The following is a 20820-nucleotide window of genomic DNA, read 5'->3' as shown; positions in this document are numbered from 1 at the left end:
GGTCCTGAGCTCCCTGAAGACGACCACTCAGACCCCAGCCCCCTCACCTGCTGCCCTTCGGGGTCCACACACAGTAGAGGACATAGGGCTGAGGGGTCCAGCACCGTCAAGGGGGCTGCTGAGGGTGGAGCCCGCAGTTGCTTATAGGTGACAGCAGTGTCCATGCTGGCTGGGGGCTCCCTGGGCAGGTTCTTCACCTCCTTTCCTGTGGACCTCAGCCCCAGGGGGACCTGGAACCCAAGGGTCAGCACTCAGGCCACAGGGGGCCTGCCCAGTGCCACACAGGAGTCAGTGACCACTGAGACCCGGAGACTCAGGGCAATGGGGTGTGGGGCAGGGGCCAGTGTTGTGGACAGAATCTCACACCAGGTGGAAAAGGCCTGGAGGAGTTCCCAGCCTTCAATCCTCCCCTTTTCTAGGAACAAAGTGCCCGTGGCCCTCAGGACTGTCAAAGGAAATGCTGGTCTACACCAGGGTGTATGTGGTAGCCCTCTTGTCTTCACCCCAACAAAAAAAGGTTAGCATGTTTTTGGAGAAGATCATCATGGTCACAGGGCATCTCCTGTGCTGGACAGCTTAGTTAGAGGCCTAAGACACAGGGCCAAGCTCGAAGGAACCTAGAAGGTGGCTCTGTAGAAAGCCACAGAGGCAGGCTTGGGCATGGGGGACCCAGTTCTGTGGCTGAACAGGCCTGTCCCACAGGACTCCACAGGGAGGCAGAGGGACAGGAAAGGTGGCCTGGCCTTGGAGTGGGCCTGGACATACCGGGCACTCCATGGGCGGCTCCTGGGGCCGGGTTTCTTCTGCCCGGGGCAGGCCCTGCTGGGTTCTTCCCTGCAGGCAGCTGGAACATCTCCAGGTCCCACTGCTCGTGGTGTCCCCGGTCCGAGGCAGGACAGGCAGAGGAGTTGAATGACTCCCAAGCCCACATGCAGGGGAAGCCCGAGGCTCCCCCATGTCCACATTTCCTTTTACAAATGGGGAAACAGACCCAGGCAGGGAGGTTGGCAGAGGCACAAGGGGAGAGACTGCCCAGGGAGTGGGATATTTATTCCTGCAGGGGGACCTCCCCAAGCTGGAATATTTATATCCCCAGATTCTCGCACCTTCTATAAAGGGAATGGGGCCCAGCAGAAAGAGGGACAGTCAAGGGCAGGAAGAAAGAGAATGGAAGAGACAGTCAGTGTCAGAAGGAGCTGAATGGTGACCCTGGACTAGCAGTAAAGTGTGGGGGCTTAGAGAGTCGGGGCCTGGTCAGGATAACAAGGGAGCTGGGCACAGCCAGTCTGAACTTGGGTCTCCCGACTCCACCCAGAGCTCTTTCTCCCGCAGATTATCATGCCCTTTGGGAGCTGGATCAGGATGTAAACTCAGAGGAGGCCTCATGCCCCCAGAGGACGGGGCCCATGCACTGGTGTGTGACACCCATCAGCCCTTGAGGCGTACAGCTCTGTGGCCTCTGAACTCCTTAGTCCTGTCTGGCAGTAGGACTCTGGGGTAGTGCTGGGGTAGGTGTGGGTGCTGGCTGCCCATGGGAGTATGAGCTGAGAAAGGGTGAGGTCTTCACTTTGGGTCTCTATTCTGTTTTTATTTTTTGAGGCAGAGTCTGCCTCTATTGCCCAGGCTGGAGTGCCATGGTGATCATGGCTTACAGCAGCTTCCAACCCCTGGGCCCAAGTGAACCTCCTGCCTTGAGCTTCCAAAGCACTGGAACTACATGCTTGAGCCAACATGCCTGGTCCCTCTGTTCTGCTTTGCCATCCTCAGAGGCCCAGTTGGCCAGGTTGGGCGGCCCGTTTGGCCAGGTGGGTGGGCAGGTGACAGGGTGGGAGACCCCAAGTCCCAGCCCCGCACCCCAGTGACCTAAAGCCCAGTGACCTGAGGCAAAGCTCCCTTGCAGATGGGCCTCACTTCTGGATGGCTTCCTGTTCAGGGTCCGTGGGCAGAGGCCACTGTGAGGCAGGTGGCCCGGTGAAAGTGATGGGTGTGCAGGCTCACCTGGGGATCTCCAGGAGCGGTGGGCATAGGCAGGCCAGGTGGAAGGCCCGGGGGCAGCCGTCACAGCAGATGAGCTCTCCGCCATCCCGGCACACAGCACACTCGTCCTCATTCTTCTGACGCAGGCAAGAGGCACCCATGCAGATTCCAGGATGGGGTACAGCACCCACCCGAGATCCCCCTTCTTTCTGAAGCAGCTCCACCAGCAGTGTCTCAGGGACCTAGACCCCTGAGTCCCTGCCCTGCTCCCAACCTGAGCCTAAAGCTCTGCCCTGTCTGCTCTCTGGGTCCTTCCAAAGGCCTTTCCATAGATGAGATTTTCGTCCCCGCCACACACCTCCTGGGCCATCCCTCTTGGGAAGAACAGCCTTCAGAAAGCCCAGTTTCTCGTGGACTGCTGTGTGGAGGCACCTAGACTTCACCCCCACCCACCCACACTCTTCCCCCTAGGGCACAGAGGAGAGGTCTAGAGATGTCTCCCACTGACCCCCTCTCCCGCCTGTGGCCTCCATCCTCCTTGTGCCCTCAGGGGTCTCCAGAATGCCACCTCCTCCAGAAGCACCCCCAGACTGCCAGACCTAGCACAGTGATGGTCTCACTCATTGGAACAATCCCCAGAGCCCACCAGCCTAGGTGCTCCTGCAGAGCAGGTCTGGGCCCTTTTCACTCCTGAGTCCCCTGGGATCCTGCAGGGTACCTGGTGCCAAGGTGTAACCAACGATGGCAGACCGCCACACTGTTTCTACCTCACTAAGAAATGATGCCGGCAACCAAGGACAAACGATGTTCACAGTGGACCCCAAGCCCCTGGACCCTAGCAGGGGTACCCAGCCCACCTATGGGCCCAGCTGAGAGAGGCTCGGTACAGCCTGAGTCAAATGCCATGGTTTTAAGAATCTGGGAGGACTTCACATTTTCTGACTTATTTAAAATATATTAATTGTGCATTATCAGGAAAAAAATATTGTCTACTAAATAAGAGAAAAGAAAGCTGCACCCTGTGAGCAGGAGCCCTGGCTCAGTCACCTGGTGCCCAGGACAAGGGCAGAGGCCACAGAAGAAGCCCACCACCCTGGGAATCATGGGAGGGTGGGCGTGGGGGACCCAGTTGCCAGTGCCATCTGGGAGTCATTGACCACTGAGACCCCGAGACTCGGGGGCAATGGGGTGTGGGGCATTACCTGGTGGAGCTGGGGCTCGCTGGGGAGAGCCGGAGGGGCAGGAACCCTGCCATGCTGGCCTATCCTGGGCTCCCCTCCACCCTGAGAGGAAGAAGAGGGTCACTAATGGGGGGAGTCAGCCAGGGCAGTGAGGGGGTCCATATGGCTGCTGGCCCAGGCACCTCTTGAAAGCAGTTCCCAGTTCCCTGGCAGAGCCCCTGGCCCAGAGGCAACACTGTTACTAGAGGGGACATGAGAGGCTCACTAGGGGTTCAGGTGGCACTTACAGAGGAAGCGCTCTGGGCACCCTTGGCTCGAACCAGGGGCTTCAGGCCACCACTGCTGCGAGCCTTGTTCTTCCCACTGCCAGGGTCCTCGAACTTGCTGGGAGTGTAGAACTCGCCCCCAACCTGGATGCACTTCTTGGAGCCCCCTGGGAGGAGAGGCTGGCTGGTCCTGGCATGCCCACCTGACAGCCTGGACTTGCCCCTCAGGGTTGGCTGCATGGGGTAGTCTAGCACAGACGGGGTGAGTTTCCTGCAGCTTGCTGTTCCTGCACCCCATCCCCGTCCCAGGGAAGTCTTGGATGTAGTGGGGGAGGTTGGATGCAGGAAGGAATTCTGTGTGAGGGTTGTACTGGGTTGAATGTGCCCCCTCCCCAAAGTTCACATCCACCCAGAACCTCAGAAGAGACCTTGTTTGGAATGGGGTCTTTGTAGATGTAATTAGTCAAAATGAGGTCATACTGGACCCTAAATCCATGACTGGCATCCTTATAAAGAGAGGACACAGAGAGACACATAGGGAGAAGGCCGAGTGACAACAGAGGCAGAGTGGCAATGCAGCCACAATCCAAGGAACAAGGGGAACCGATGGCCATCAGAATCTGGGAGGGCAAGAAAGGGCTCCTCCCCAGAACCTCTAGGGGGTGTGACCCTGTGACCCAGCAGTGGAGGGTGGTGATCCGGATCTCTGGGCATCCTGTGCTGTGCTAAGATGTGGACCTGGACTACTGACCTCACAGAAGGGCCTCCCACCATGGGAGTCTCAAGGCCGGCCCTTCTTCAAAACCAGCAGAGCCTCATGCAGAAACGCTGGTGTGCAACAGGGCAGGGTCCTTCTTCCATCTTGGGACCTGGGTCTTCCCAGCAGCCCCTCCCTCCCCACTGCAGCATCTACCTGACTCAAACACCTGCTGGATCAGGATCCCCTCCACAGCTCCTCGGGCCCTTGGGACATCCCCCGAGGACACGGCCACAGCTCTCTGGACCGAGGCCGACATGGTCTGAATCCCTGGGGAAGAAAGCACTCACTGAGGTCATCTGCGGGGAGTGGTGCTGCCTGGGCCTCAGCGTCCTTTCTTTCCAGTCAGGGCAGGCCAAGGAGGGGACCAGCCCGCCACACATAGACAGTTAAGTGCAGAGAAGGGCCACACATGGGCATGCTCATGTGTGTGTGCGTGTGTGTGCACATGAAAGGGGTGTGGCAGTGTCAGCTGACACTGTGGGTAGGAACCATCAGGGACCCCCAGGACATGGGCCTGTGTTGTCCTGGGAGGGATGCAGAGCCCTGTGCTAAGGATGGGCACCATGGGCACAGGAGGTCTCTGGGGTCCAGTGTCCTGGAAAGGGGAAGGGACAGAGTCCAGCTGCAACCAGCTGAGGGGCCAGGGATGATTTTCTGGAGGCAGCAGTATCAGGGCTTATGAGGAGCACTTGGACGGGCAGAGGTGGTGCCTGAGAACAGGGTTTCAGAATTGGGGTGCAGAGGGTGGGGATAACTGACAAGAACATGTTTGGCCCCAAGGCATCCCCTTTCCTGGACCTGGCTGCACAGCAAAGACTCTTGGGATGAGGCACCCCGTCAGTGTGGTCCCAGCTCCCAGGGCAGATCTTAAAAGGCAGGCCCTCCTCCCACCCTTGACCCCTGGTCCTTACCAAAGATAGGGGGATGCTTCCAGGGAATCTTACTCACCATTCCCAAGTGGAAGGCGCTGCGGTTCTGCATTGCTCTCTGGCTTCTTGGGGGGCTTGGACTTCAGCTGGGAGCCTGGAGGGGGAAGCTGGAGGTAGCCTGGCTTTCCTCTTTCCCAGGGACCTGGCTGGGAAGCACCAGGGTGGGAGGACACTGGGGTGGGTTAGGTGCTGGGGCTGGGTCTCCCTGACTCCTGTTGGCTCCTTTGCTGCACTGGGCTCTTGTTTTTTCACCAGTAAAATGGAAATAGTGCCTACTTCACCAGACCTGGGTGCTTAGCCTTCAGGGCAGAAAGGAATCAGAGGCCAAGAGACTGGGCCAGGTGTCGTTGGTCCAAGTGCCCAGAGGGCAGCTGGGCAGCTGGGAATCCCAGGCAGGCTGGCTCCAGTCCCGGGTGAGTTGGAAACCAGTTGGTGAGGGTGTTGGACGCCTGGGGAAGACTGGTGACCCTGACCAGCTCCTCACACTGCATACCTGGACTAGAGGTACTCCTTGGGGTCATGGAGGCTGGCAGGGCAGCTCGAGGATCTTCCAGGACTTTCCTCTTGCTGGGGGGTCTAGGTGGCAGTACTGAGGCCTTGGAGATGGTGAGGGGCTTCCTCCCCTTCCGAGGCTGGCTGAGGTCCACATCTGCAGCTCAGGGGCAAATGCAGGGTCCCAGCCTCAGAGTCTTTCCCGGGAGGGGTGGGGAAGGGGGGATGAGAGCAGAACTGGACACTCTGGTGGCAAGGTGGGTGAAGCCTGGGCCTTTTGCCTCTTAGTATCCAAGATGGCCCTGGGGGATCATCTAGGAACTCCCAAGACACCCCCACCTTCTGAGTTATACAGCTGAGCTCAGCAGGGTGACACCTACTGCCCTAGGACCCCGTGTGCTGAGCCCAGCCAGGACCCAGCCCCATCTGGCATGCCCTACCTTTGGGGAAGCTGTCCAGGATGGGCTGCAGCCGGCTGTATCTCTCCAGGTTGTAGTCCTTGAAGAGAACCCTCCAGAAGTCCAGGATGGTGGTGGCATCCTGGGTCAAAAGCCAAGAGAGGAGGGCGTGGAAGGCCTGGGGGCAGCCCTCCTTCTCCTTCAGATGAAGGGTCTCCTGCAGCAAGAGTGGGTGTGTGTGGGCGAGGGTCTGCTTTGGTTTCCCCACATCCTGCTGCCTCCCCTGTCTTCCCCATAAGGCTAGTGGAACACCAACCAGAGGAGGCTACTTTAGACCTGGGCATGCCTGCGCAGATGGCATGGGGTGTAGGATGGGGGGGGTCATACAGAACTTGCCCTAGAGACCATCCCCTTGGTTGAGGAGTGAGGCATGGGGAGGGCTGGTTGGGGACTGGGCCTACCTCTAACTTGCCCTCAGGGACCATCTCCTGGCTTCTTGGGGGTGTTTGGGGAAGGCTGGATGGGTGTTAGGGGTCGGGATTGGGGGGCCCACCTGGAGCTCATTTCGGCCTTAGCTCTTGGGGAGAGGGGAGTGAAGGAACTGAGAGGTGTTTACGGGGCCCACCTGGAACTTGTCCTCGGGGACAACGTCGTGGTCAGCCAGCGCATGCAGCAGCGGGAAGGCGCTGTCCACGGCCACTGCGATCTCGGTGCGGTGCAGCCTCAGGAGGCGGCGCAGCGACGCATCCGCCCCGGCCCGGGCCTCGCCCGCCATCGGGTCCAGTCACGCGACTGGGTGGGGACCCAGCGGCTGGGGCGGGCAGCGCCACCTGCCGGCCGCGGCGCCAGCTGGGGATGAGTGGGGCCCGCAGAGCCTAAGCGCTTCGATGCTGGAGCCCTCTCCTCATCTAGGGGTCCCACAGGTCCTTGAGGGGTCTGGGTCGTGTCTGTGCGCCCGGCCCCGCGCTCCCCCTACCTGGGTGGGCACCTGCGCGTGTACCTGGACTGGCACCACCGCGGCCAGGAAGGGAGACCCGACGCTCCCTCCTTTGGGCAAGGCCTGCGCGGCGTCTGCTGTTATACCCGCAGCCACCAGCGAAAGAGCAAAGGCCTCTCGCCCAAAGGCCAATCAGGACCCGAGCTCCTGCGGCAGGAATGGAAACTTCCCCCTGAGTACAGAGGCCGCCGGCTCCCGCCCTCCCAGTAGGCCAGGTTTTTCGTCCCTCTGTTCCTGAAGTTTCTGGACCACCGGACTCGACCCCCAGGGCTGCTGCCTTGGGAGCCCAGAAGGATGCCGGCTCCGTGGGTGGAAGAGGAGGTGTCAAAGGCACTCCACCTCCTGAAACCGGTGCTGCCTCCCAGAGGGCCCTGTTCAGATGGGAGAGGCTGGAGAGATGCCCTTAGTCACACAGAGGTTCAAACCTCAGGGTTCTCGTGGGGCTGCCCAGATGGCGCCTCTGAGTGGCCAGATGGGAAATCTCCAGGGAGGTCCCTGGGGGCCCTCCACTCTTGGCTGGAAGCTTTGGAAGACTCAGATGGAAGACCCCGGTCTGATGGAGGGGACAGAGTACAGCACTGTACTTAGGAAGTCTTCTGAGTTTTATCTGCTCAGGCTGGTCATGTGACACCGGGCAAGTCCCTTCCTTCTCTGAGCCTCAGTTGCCTCATCTTTAAAATGGTCACATTCATCCAAAGACCCCAGCTTCAATTCACCCTCGCCTTCCTCCAGGTGCTTTAGAAAATGAAGCCACAGAGAAAGTGGCTGGCCCCACAGACACAGGCTCCTGAGTGTGGGCTGTGGGAGCCCCTGTCCTTGTCCAGCTCGCAGCCTGGGTGGGGCACCCAGAACAACCCTGCTAGGACCAGTTACAGAGGTTGAAGGGTGGTGTGGCTTGGAGAACAGGAGCTTCTGGGGAAATCGAGGAACGTGTCCTGGAAGGGAGCTGGAGTGGACAGGAGCAAAGGTTCCCAGGTAGGCTCGGGTGGGGACAGCATCCTCAGCACAGTGTGAGCAGGTGCAGAGGCCTGGGGCCTGCAAGAATACTGAGCCCATGGTGGTCCAGCAGGTCTGGTCCAGACAGTGGACTGGCCTCAATGGGAAGGCCTGTCCATGCGGTCAGGCTGGGGCAAGGACCCTGTCCGCAGGCTGCAGAGAACCATGGGAGGGTTTGGGACAGAAGGTGTCTGGCCAGGTCTGTGTTAGGGAGATGATCTGCCATCATGGATGCGAGGCTGGAGAGTGGATTCAGGTGCCAGGAAGCCCAGAAGAGGGAGGGGAGGCCAGGCTGGACAGACGGCCGTCAAGGAAGGACTGTCACTAACGCTTCTCGCGTGGGTAGGTGATGCTGTTTCATGTAGAGCAGACAGCCCAGGGTAGAAGGCAGGGTGCCACCCCACTGCCTACGTGGAGTCTGTCTTGGATTCCCCTGTCCTCGCTAGGCCCAAGTGCCCCTGAGAGTTCAGCGGAGATTGCTCCAGTACAGGCATCTGAGGGTGTTTGGAAACAAGCCTGGAGAGGGAGGTGGGTTGGTGGGATTGGGGCCAGAGATGGTGGCGGAGGTGGTTAGCCTGGGGCCAGGTGCTGGGGACATGGTGGGGAGTCATGAGGAGCAGGGATATCATCTTAGAAAGCCAGGACATGGGTGTGGAGTTATCAGGAAACACAGGGTTGGAACACATTGGCTGTCCCATAGGATGTTCTGGGAACTCTGAGGCAAGAGCAGGGCTGCCATGCTGTCTATGTTCAGGTGCCATGAAATGTGTTCTAGTCATGCCCTGTGCTGTGCCTTCCACAGACCCCAAGCAGTAGCTCCTCCCTCCTGGCTATCCCGATGCTGAAATGGGGCCATCCACTCTGAGAGGCACATCTCGTCTCCCAGTACAGGTAAGGGCAGCTGCCTACTGGTCTCCTGCTCTCTCCTACAGCTATGTATTTATGATAAAAACATTAAAATACACGTCAGCCAAAGTCTAAGCCCAGCACTGAATGTGGTTCCTGCCCATTTTCTGGAACATTCCCAGTTTTCCTGCTCACACATGGGCTGAGGTCTCATGAATACAAAGCTCACTATTGTCACATCACGTGGCAACCCCTGGGCTCGCAGGCTCCAAGATTCATGCATCAGGACTCAGGGTGCCAAGGAAAAGATGCACATGTCCTGGGGTGAAATAGCTTGCTCCCAGCGTCTCTGTTGCCCTCTCTCCTTGGGACAGCTTCCCCTGAGGTCGGATCCTACACCCGTGGGCTTTCTCTCCCCAAGTGGTTAAGTGCTTCCAAGGGATGCCTTAGCCAAGAGGCAGCTGCTAAAGGGGAATTTAAAACTGCAAAACAAGATTTGCATCTGCACTTCACTTTTTAAGAAGCCCTAGAACTGCCAGGGTGCATCTTTTTCACGGGCTGAGGCTAATGCTGCAGCGGCATCACCCAGCCTCAGGCATGGAGGTGAGCAAGGAGGCGCCAGTAGAATTTCGGACTTTCCGCCACGCCATGGGGTTTCCCATCACAGTCCCTTGCTGGCAGGTGACCTGGAGCTGCCGTGGCTCTTTGAGGAGGCCTAGGTGACACAGGCCCCTAGGGACAGTGGGAGGCCAAGACCGGGCTCTGCCTTCAACAGGACTGTTGTCTTCCTGGGGCTGAGCCTCAGTTCTTCCCAGAGGCCCCGGGACACAAGAGCCCTGGGTCAGCTCTTTCTCCACGGCAGGGCTTCCTCCAGCCACCTTTTACCCTAGATACATGCAATCCTGCTGCGCACCTGGCCTGCTCTTGAGTCCTGTGTGATTCCACCCACTCCATCTTCAGGACTGTCTTGATGGGTCAGCAATTTGGCTATCCCCACTCTACAGATAAGGAGACTGAGGCCCAGCGAGAAGGAACTTGACCAGAGCCAAGATTTGGACTATAATGGATGGAAAGACAGAGAGTCTCCAGATGTTCCTGGTGTGCTAAACACCCCTTGGGTGCCCAGGTCATGTCAGGTATTATACCCTACAAAGAGGGGGAAGTGCTTCCCATGTGATGTGCCCAGAAGCCAGGTCCCAATGTCAGGGCAGGGACTGGAGGGAGCTCAGTCTGGGTACCTCAAGTAAACCTGGACACCATGGCTTCCCCCCTTGCATGTGATGGAGGCTCCAGTTCATGTGACTCTCTAGAAGGGCCAGACTCACAGAGGTCACGAGCCCTGAGTCAGGTTGACCTCAGGGAACTTGGGGCACCAGTAGTGTGTTTCATGATGACACTTTGCCAGGATTCTAGCATACTCTGTGCCACCAACTAACTGGGTGACCCTCTCTGGGCCTCAGCTTCCCTACAGTAGAGAGGAAATTGCTTCTACTTGTTGAGGGTGGCTGGTCATTTCAAATGGGCATCCACATCAGGAAGGGAGCTCCAACCACCACCGAGCTCAGAAACCTCTATACACTCAAATTAAAATCTTAAGCCCCACATGTACTAAATGAACCCCACTTGTGGCCAAGAAGACCCCAGAAAAGTCTTCAAACTGGGTTCCTGGCCACAGTGGGATCAGAAGCCAGACACATCTCATCGTGACCTGTCCCTATTGCAGTTTAGACACAACTGGCCAGCATTAATGTTAACGTAGAGACTGTAAGACTAACAGAATGGACTTTTTGTGGCAATAAGATGCCAAATTATAAACAGAACCTAAGGCCATGCCAGGCAAGGGTTAAGTCACGCACCTACACTTAAGAAACTGTTCTGTTGCAAGGTTTTTCTTTTCTTCTAGCTGCTAAACTAGCCCTTGAGTTAACTGCAGCCCCTCTGCCACCAGGCACTGACTGACTGACCATCAGCTTTGACTGGACAAGAGACTGATTTCAGTGCCTTTCTCCTAGTGAGAGACCACTGATCATTGGCTGGTTTTGGCTAGTTTACAGGAGTTGCACACTAAGTGGCCTTGTGTCCTGAAAAGACCTTTTGACGTAGATGGCCTAACTGTGATATACTGATATGTTAAGTCTCCACTCCAAGGTGTACATAGGTTGTATTGTGGCAGAGAGGGGGCTAAAAACAGTTAAAATTATTCCTTTTAAAGATCCATCTGCAAACTCCAAAAACCTGCTAGGCAGGTTTTGCTTGAGAAAACTAGATAGCCATAAGGTGCTTTCCTGGAAATGCAAAACAGTAACCAATTCACAACCTTACCTCAAATTCTCTATTTGTGAAGTTATCGGTTTACAACCCCTGCTTGTTATGTATATCCTGGAGACAATTTGTTCTTTGAAAATCTGGTTTTGCTAAGTAAAACCTTGAAAATTCCAAAGAAAAATGTATAGCCATACAACCTGACCCTCTCCCTTACCTAAACTAACAGATAAAACCCCTCCTCTCTCTCCACGTAGCTCAACCTTGGAGCATTAGCCCGCCAGGTCGTGCCAGTGTTAATAAACTGCTACTTCCTAAGACAGTCTCAGTGTCATGGTCTCTCTGTTTTCCCACAACATTTCTTAGTGCACTGACCAGGAAAGGGAGAGTTCAGAGATAGTGTATTCCACCTCCTTTGTCATCGGGGTACGACCTCCTGGACGATGGCAGAGGAAATCTCACCTGGCGTGCAATGGATCTTTAGATCCATAGGAGGAGGCCCCTCCTGGTGCACTGAGGCTCAGACCATGGAAGCACAACAGGGACCCAAAAAGGTGCGGAACTGGGGTGAGGACAACCACCTGACGAAAAGAATAGGAAGAACCACCCAACAGAAAGGATAGGAAAAAGGATGGTAGAAGGGGAGCTTGATCACCTCCTGGAGTCTGCTAGTAATCTCCAGTCCAAAGGAAAGGACTGAAAGGCAGTGGAAGGTAACACTTGTTTGAAGATGAACCCATTGATTCCTGAGATTAAGGTGGAGGGTTGGAGAATGCGTTGTGTGATTGCATGTAAATAAGACTAACAGCAACCCTTATAGGGTTGGTCTGGGTTGGTGGTTTGTACCAACCTGCCAATTACTAATTGGTGTCTGAAATATCTCCGTGAGGAGTACAGCTGGAAGAGAACAAAACAGATGTCACCCATACCCCTTGTTCTCTTATTTGTGTGTGTCTGTCGTCTTTGCATCTGCTAAAAAACTGGTTTGGGTTATTATGCTTTGTTTAATGGGGCCTGTCATATTTTAAAAACTTGATTAGTGCATGTTTCTTTATGTCATTTTATGTTTTCCTAAGTGTTACTGTCTCCCTTTATTTGTGTAGTGTTTCTCCCAACCCACTGACACTGTTAAAATTCCTGTCTTTTGTTGTCAAGGGATGTGCAAAAGTTGCCTGCCATGTATGTAAAATGCTACCAGTTATCTTGAATTCTTTCCTGAGACCACACCCTCTCCCTTCCTTAACCTGTGTTCTCCTTCATGGATTCTGAAGGAGTTCATTCTAATCCACCTATAAAGAAACATAGAAATCTCCCTTATATGCTACTTAGCCTTTTGTTAACTCAGTGCAAGTTGATGCTAACCTTGGAGGAAATAAATTTATAATCTTCCACTGGCAACTAAGGGACTGAATAGACTGCTCTTGTTTTCAAATGCTAAAAGCCAGGTTAGTTGAAAGTGAGTCTGTCTCTAAAGGTTTAGGCCTTGCCTAAGATTGTAATCAACTATTTGTCCCTGTAAAACTGTTGGGAAGTCTCTTAGAGGTGTGTAACGTATGCTAAGTCCCTACTTTAAAATGTAGTGCTAGGTAACACTACTGGTGGCTTTTTTTTTTTTTTTGTCTATGCCTGATTTGCACACCTCTTACAAGACTGGTAAAGCTTTAAATGCTGAATACTTTGCAGGACACAATGAGGCATGGGAACTGGCCATTCCTACCTGATTAAGTCACCTTGCTAAGCTCATTACTTCTCCTAAGGGACAGGTAAAATACTAGGCACACTCTGTGGTGCATAGAGTGAGACCTGATCACTCTCACTTAATTGTCCACATCTTACAACTAAGACTACTAATTAGTAATTCATAAGGGTTTTTGACAATTATGCCTGTTCATAATTAGAAATAAGTAGAAACAGATCATTTTACATCTACATGGTATGTTCACTCTAAAAGGGTTTTGTACCAGGCCATTTTGTAGGCATCATTGGAAAGTCCTGGAGCAGAAAAAAGCTCCAAGGAGGGCTGAGGACACTCAGTTGGAAGAAGCCATCAGGATCCCAACGACACTTGGCATTGCTATTTATGGCTTTATTTAGTTATTTATTTGTTTTAGAATTCTCCTTTGAGGAATAAATTGCAAGTGTTCAAAAATAATTCTGGGTTTTCAAGAAACATGAACAAGAAAATGTGTAATAATCTGTACCCTCAGACACCCCAATGGGACAGATTTTAAATAATTGAAACAAATTAAAATTATGCAGTTTAAAATTTTAAAAAACTAGTGCATTGTTGAAATCAAATTTAAACTCACTATAAGTTAACAGATAATGAGGTTTGAAAAAAAAAAACAAGACTGCTTTAATACCATCTGGCAATTAAAGTCACTTTGTAGACATGAAGGAAAATGGTCAAAATTCCATCTGTAGAGGCATTTTTTAAAAATTTATTTCACTACTTTGCAAACAAAATCATATCCTAAAGGATATTGAATAGCCAACTCCAGAGACTTAACTCAGAATTATGAATACCAAACTCCCAATTACAGAAAGCTTCTGAAGTTCTTAGAAACTGAGACATTAAGGAAAAAAGAGAGAGAGAAAGAGAAGGACTCGAGGATGAGCACCAGCAAGACGAAAAGTAGACAAACCTATTGGCAATTGCCACTAATGGCAAAGCTCCAGTCACCCAAAAGAGACCTGGTAAAAATAGACCTGCTAAGGGAGATGATATCAGTTGCTATGAATGTGGTCAATCTAGGCACTTGAAGCCCAATTGTTCTCAATGGCCTAAGTCCCCAGGACCTTGTCCAACATGCGGACTAAAAAGCCACTGAAAGAGCCAGTGCAGCCTCTCCCAAAGTGGAGGGAACACCTAGCTCAGTGATGGTGGCCATTGGCTGAAGGGGCCCAGGGTAGGGGGGGCCGCGGCCTAGCCCAGCACTCTGTTTGCCAACACCCCAGAGAATCCTTGGGTCTGTATGGATGTGACTGGGGTCCAAATTAATTTCTTAATTAATACTGAGGCTAAGTTTTTAGCCCCTGTGCTCGTACTGAACCTCTTTCTCCTGACTCCTGCTCTCTAGTGGAAGTTAAAGGTATTCCAAGAGTTAAATGATTCACCTAACCTCTAATCAGAAGCTACTAAAAGGTTAATTCAAATTATAACTGTAAAAGTTTATCTATAAAAAGATTTTTAAAAAGGAATGCAAAAAGCAAAGGAAAATTTAAAAAGATTGTTGGTATACAAATAAGGTTTTAATTTTTAAAAAGGATATAAAAAATAATTTTAACTAAGGAAAAAATCTTGTATGGTAAATTTCTGTTCTATATGGAGTAAATAGTTATCTGAAAGTAAAAAAAAAAAAATAGTATAAGTATGCCAAAGATGGTATGTGAAAGGTTTATAGAAAAAATATATGAAAGAAATTCTAGAAACAATCTAGACATAATAAAGTCTTTTCTGGATGCAAGTCTCCAAAGATTTTCCAATTTCTCTTCAAATTTTTATAAGATTCACTTAAGTACCTGGTTCAAATTATAGTCTAAAACAGTTTGTCAGGCTGCCACTATAGTCCAGAAATATATTAAAAACTGCAAAAGTTAGTACTCATAATAAAGCCACAGAAATTAAAGTTTATCATTTAAGTTATGCTAATAACTTCAGGCCTTATAGCTTTTGTACCAAAGGTGATCAGTCACCACCTAAAATTGTCAAAATGTATGCCTGGCTTCACTTAATTGTTCTACTTCCTAAAGAGGGGTTTCCCTCATTTATTCCTTTTTTATGCCAGAATCCAGAAATTTCATGCACACATAATGGTCATGCAAGGATTTCAGTCAGTGCCTGCAAACGATGCCACTGATGAAACAGATTTGGATGCCTTAAGTCGGACAGGGAGAGATTTTCAATCTCTGGCTAGGCAGGACTCTGCCAACTGTCAGCTCTGAAGAAGCTACAGAAAATGGACCTTCACCCCTCAGCACCCCATATGATTATGGGATCGAAAACCTCTAAAGAATAAATAATTAAGGCAGAGTAGCTAGCAGAGATTAGACATAAGTAAATTTCCTGTAGGTAGGTTTTGGGAGGCATTCAGACATTTTAAAAATTACATTCTACTGCAGGCCAAGTGGCAGCCTACCCCACCCCTTGGCAAATCCAAAAAAAAAAAAAAAAAAACTCCATCAGATATAGGACTAGGACAGTACAATATTTCAATTTGCAGTTTAGCATAATAATCACTAGGAATCTTTTGGAGACACAAGCAAACTGACTATAGGTATTTGGTATTGCATTGCTCAGGATACAAGTCAGTCCCTGAAATGGGATAAATTTAAGTAACTTTAAAATTGTTTATGATAGGTCTACACCTCTGAAGAAAATAAGGTCACAAACATAGGTGCTCATAAGAAAATATGTTGTAAGCTGGGCTCGGTGGCTCAGCCTGTAATCCCACGCCCTGGGAGGCTGAGGTGAGTGGATTGCCTGAGCCTGCGGGTTCGAGACCCACCTGGGCAACTTGGTGAGACCTCATCTCTACAATAAATCAAAAATTAGCCGGGCGTAGTAGCACGCACCTGTAGTTTCGGCTACTTGGAAGGCTGAGGCGGAGGCATCACCAGAGCCCAGCAGGTTGAGGCTGCGGTGGCCGGCAGCATGCCACTGCACTCCAGTCTGGGCAACAGAATGAGACCGAAAAAAAAGAAAAAAGAAAAGATGTTGTCCATTTGAAACAAATTTTAATCACAGTTCATAAGCTTGCTTCCCTTAGAAACTTCCTGAACCATGAAGAACCCAGACATCCCTTCCACCCAAGGGAGCAAGTGCTGCTAAAAGATTGAAGAGAGAAAAGACCCAACCAACAGCGGCAAGAAAAGAGAAAGGGACCCTATGGCATCCTAGTCACCACTCATCTACTGCATTAAAAGCCTGCACACATCAAGCCTTGGATACACCATTCCTGAATGAAAAAATATATGCCTGAACAGAGAGACCCTGTTCCCAGACCAGAGCAACAGCCTCAGGGGACAGTAGAGCTGGTACAAAACTTAAAGCTGCTATTTCAGTACTAAATGTGTATTTAAAGTGGGCCTATTCCTTTGCTAGTACATTCTATTACCCAAATTGTTGGATTTGTGGTCAACTTCTAGTTTCAGGAGCCTCTGGGCTTCCCTGATGGGTCTCACCCCTCCAGGGAACTAACTGGAAGCATTTAAATCTGTACATTCCAAAGTTCAAAATGAAAAGTCGAACAGCTAATAATAATAACCTAACAAGAATTAGTTTGCAGCAATGACCCATTAAGAAAACAAGCAGTGTGTTCAATACCAGTCCCAATTACCCAGTGTCAAATCTGAAAGTTTTGGGGGGCTGCAAGGTTCTATAGAATTTGGATACCTAACTTCTCCATCATGGCAAAACTCCCCTATGAAGCTACAAAGGGGGGTAAACAGGAACCTCTACTATGGAAAAGAAGTTCAGCAACAGGCCAAAAAAAAAAAAAAACCAAAAAAACTCATTTAGACTGGGTCCAGCTTCTGCCAATAGTCATGGAATCTGAAAAATTCAGCTTGAGAATTCAGCGGGCCTTACTAATAAGATATGGTTTCACTTTGTCAGCCTTTGTATCTGCCAAGTGCTGTATTGTTTGTCATTTTATTTACTATAGGACTTTATTTGCTATAGGACTAACAAATTGGACATGTTGGGAAAAAGACTCACTAGCATTTCTGTTTTCTTTTATTAAGAAGCTTGCCCATGTCCCAGTACAAAAATGACATGGCATAAAATTTGCAATTGGTTTAAAAACATGTTCTCAGGTCTGGGACGATTTAAGTACATTATTAGATCTGTAATCCTATTGGTGGGATCCTGTCTTATCCTCCCTTGCATATCCCCAATAATTATAAACTCCATCTCTAAGTTTATGAAAACAGTTGTCGAATGAAAAACTGTGGCCCACATAATGTTAACACACCAAATTGAAAATGATGCTGTTAACCCATGAAGTGTTGAGCATCAAAGGGGGGAATGTGGCAGAGAGGAACTGAAAATAGCTAAAATTATTCCTTTTAAAAATCAACAGGCAAACTCCAGACCTGCTAGACATGGGGCTTGAGAAAACCAAATAGCCAAAGGTCGTTTTCCTGAAAATGCAAGATAGTAATCCATTCACAACCTTACCCCCACATCCTCTCTTTGTGAAGTTATAAGTTTACAGCCCCTGTTTGTCATGTATTCCCTGGAGACAATTTGTTCTTTGAAAATCTGATTTTGCTAAGTACACCCTTGCAAATTCCAAAGAAAAATATATAGCCGTACAATTTGACCCCCTCCCTTACCTAAACTAACAGATTGTTCTCTCTGGGTTGCTCAGCCTTGGAGCATTAGCCTGCTGAGTCGTGCCAGTGCTAATAAACTGCTACTTCCTAAGACAGCCTCGGTGTCACAGTCTCTCTGTTTTCCCGCAACAGTATGTTACATGCATGTTTGTTCAATACACATATGTCAAGACTCACAAATATTCAGAGCGCCTTCCTTTTTTTTTTTTTTGAGTTGGAGTCTCACTCTGTCACCAGACTGGAGTGCAGTGGCCGCTCCCAGCCACCACAGCCTCGACCTGCTGGGCTCCGGCAATCCTTCCACCTCAGCCTTCCAGGTAGCTGGAACTACAGGCGCACGCTACCATGCCCAGCTAATTTTTGATTTATGTAGAGATGAGGTCTCGCCAAGTTGCCCAGGAGGGTCTTGAACCTACGGGCTCAGACAATCCACTCACCTCAGCCTCCCAAAGGCACGGGATTACAGGCTGAGCCACCGAGCCCGGCTCCATAGCTCCTTCTATAACCTGCTGAATATGTACAAAGAGGAGGGACCCAAAAAACCCTGAACTTATTTATAAGAAATTGTGTATTTATTCTTATGTGTTTAAACTTCAGTCACCTTCAAAGTACTCTTCATTTGATGCAATACATCTGTTGAGAAGCTTTTCCAGTTTTTGAATTCGTCAATTGATGCCTTTTAGTGCTTCTGCCATTTTTATTTCACCTATTCCATATTAGCAAAACGTTTCCCTTTAAGAACTTTTTTGTTCAGCTCCTGCCCCAACCCCTCCTCCTTCCCAGTGCCTGTCTCTGGGTTTTCCCAGAGTCTGCTATTCCCAGCTGCAGGATGGCCACATTGCGGGCTGCAACCCTTTATAAGAAATAAAATCTCTCCTTTTCTAAATTTATCAACTATATTGCTCAGAGTGAGATTGGGTGAATAGGGAGGGTGGAGCACAGGTGAAAGAACTTAGGCGCCAGTAACAACTCCACACCTGTTAGGGACCAAGAGGTTTATTAAAGCGGTGGCTACAGGGAAAAGGAAAAGGGTCTGTAGCAGCAGGGGTTAGGGAGGGAGAGAGAGAGGGAGAGAGAGAGGGAGAGAGACAGGGGAGAGAGAGTGTGATATGCAGGGAGAGGGCTGTATTTATGGGCCTGGCAGGGGCTGGCCAGTGCCGTGCTTGGGCTTTATTGGAGGAGACTATGAGGTAGTATTCCTATAGGGAGAAATTATTCACGCACAAGTTTAAACTTCGCACGCGCGGGAAACCGTACAGGGAGGAGCCAGAGCTTAGGGCCTTTATTGTTTTGGGTGGCAGCACCATCTTGGGGGATGCCCTTCTGACTGTTCTCTGTGCCCTTCATTCCCACCTTTTATGTTTGTTTGGGAGAGGGGCATCATTACTCCTTCTGGCTGCTTCCTGCTGGCTGTGAGCGTTGTGGGGTGAGGTGGGGGAAGGGCACAGAACCAGCCAGAATAGGGCCCAGAGGTAGGCACTGAAGGTGAAGATTTTTGAAGGTGAGAGTTCCAGGAAGGTTCCTTGTAAATGTAGAATGGTGACTTGTTCTGGCCAGTCCTCCAGTGGGCACGAGGGTGGTAGTAACCAGCCATCTTGGAGTAGACTGTGGAGGTAAATAGAGAACCTGGAAGAGAACATATCTAAGAGAAAATTAGATGAAAGTTTTGGGTATTACATCGCTGGATTTTCTGCTGGGATGGGCTGGTAACTATTAAGTAACAGGAGGTTAAGACTTTGATTTGAAAAGTTTGAAACAGCGGTTACCTGGAGGTGGGTGAATAGGTATTGTTATGGGTGGGGTGAGAAGAAGGAGGAGTAGCAGGTTTAAGACGGGAGATGTGGATCCATGGGGTAAACTGACGCTGGGCCATGATAAGTTTTGTTGCTGTGGGAGTGGACAAAACTATTTGCAGAGGTTCAGACCACTTTGGGTTAAGATGGGTTTTAGTTTCTGGGTCAGAGAAATAGACCCATTGTCCAGGAATTAGAGGAGGTAGGATTTGACCGTTGGACGAAACAGGTAAAAGGAGGTTTTGATGTTCCCAAATGTGGGAACGAATAAAAGACAAGAGGGGGTAGAGCATGTGAGCGGGTGTTAGAGGGGTTGAGGTTGAGATTCTCCGAGGGAGTGCTGGGCGGCCATACATAACTTCAAATGGTGAGAGTTGAGATGGTTTTTTTTGGAAGGATTCGCATGTGGAAGAGGGCCAGTGGGAGGAGGGAGACCCAGTCTTGATGGAGTTCGAGGGATAATTTGGTGAGAGTGTCTTTGAGAGTGCGATTGGCTCGCTCAACCTTTCTGGACAATTGTGGGTGGTATGGGATATGGAAATGCCAGTTAATGTGGAGGTCAGTTGTTAGGGATTGTACCACTCGCGAGGTAAATTCGGGTCCGTTATCAGATTGGAGAGATAAAGGGACACCAAACCTAGGAATTATGTGATTAGCAAGGATGGACCCTATGGTTGCTGCTCATTTGTTTGTGGTAGGGTATGCCTCTACCCATCCAGAAAAGGTGTTGACCAAGACGAGGAGGTATTTGATGTTGCGAACCGAGAGCATGACAGTAAAATCAACCTGCCAGTCTGTACCCAGAAGCTGGCCCCGGGCCTGATGTGTGGGAAAGGTTCCCGGTATGGCTGGCAGATAGAACATTGAGAGGTAACGGTTTTTATAAGTTTTATATGGTGGGGGTCGAGGGTGAAGAAGTTTTTTAGGAAAGACGTTAGAGCAGAGGGATTGGTATGGAAGATTGAGTGTGGATATGGGATAAGGTCTGAGATAGAGGGGGAAGTTGGCATTGGTGAATTGGTGGGAGGCGTATGGCTTGGACCAGGGCAGGCAACAGTCGCCAAGGTGGGGATGGACCCCAAGGCAGCTTGTTGGGTCACGTTGGGGATGGACCCCAAGGCTGCTTGTCAGGCCACGTTGTCTGCCCTGGAGTTTCCCTGAGTTATGAGTGAGGAGTCGGACGGTGGGCCTTGCAGTGAGAAATGCCAATGTTGGTGGGAAGCAAAGAGGCAGTGAGAAGATTGGAGATTAGTTTAGCATTAACTACTGCTGATCCTTTTGTAGTAAATAACCCCCTTTCCTTCCATATGGCCGAGTGGGAGATGAGAATGTGGAAAACATATTTGGAGTCAGTGTAGAGTGAGAGGGAGTGTCCAGTCGCTAACTGGAATGCTCGAGTGGCAGCAATAAGTTCTGCCTGTTGGTTAGTGGTGTCTGGCGGGAGAGGCTTTGCCTCAATGACGTGTGTAATAGAGGTGACCTGCGACCCAGGACCCATTGTGGAGGAAGGAGCTGCCATCAGTGAACCAGGGGAGGGGAAGGGTAAAGGGCCTTCCTGGATATGAACTGGACAAGGGAGAAAAG

At 50.7% G+C, this 20820-nt stretch overlaps 1 protein-coding gene across 1 annotated transcript in view; it reads right to left on the bottom strand.

Annotated features, from left to right (window-relative positions):
- Positions 1-6778, bottom strand: part of AIRE (autoimmune regulator) — a 10557-nt gene extending 3779 nt beyond the window's left edge. Inside the window, exons 1-10 of the mRNA XM_021711536.1 lie at positions 6629-6778; positions 6046-6220; positions 5607-5762; positions 5133-5207; positions 4338-4451; positions 3446-3591; positions 3180-3260; positions 1999-2114; positions 766-865; positions 48-230 (exon numbers count right to left, since the gene is read on the bottom strand). Coding sequence (XP_021567211.1) covers positions 48-230; positions 766-865; positions 1999-2114; positions 3180-3260; positions 3446-3591; positions 4338-4451; positions 5133-5207; positions 5607-5762; positions 6046-6220; positions 6629-6778 — 1296 coding nt within the window. The remainder of the gene's footprint in view (positions 1-47; positions 231-765; positions 866-1998; positions 2115-3179; positions 3261-3445; positions 3592-4337; positions 4452-5132; positions 5208-5606; positions 5763-6045; positions 6221-6628) is intronic.
- Positions 6779-20820: the final 14042 nt, after the last annotated feature.

Source organism: Carlito syrichta, unplaced genomic scaffold, assembly GCF_000164805.1.
Source record: "Carlito syrichta isolate Samal-C Ts95f unplaced genomic scaffold, Tarsius_syrichta-2.0.1 Scaffold302353, whole genome shotgun sequence".
Lineage (NCBI taxonomy): Eukaryota > Metazoa > Chordata > Mammalia > Primates > Tarsiidae > Carlito > Carlito syrichta.
Note: the sequence above shows the minus strand (reverse complement) of the source record. Positions and strands in the feature narration are given on the sequence as shown.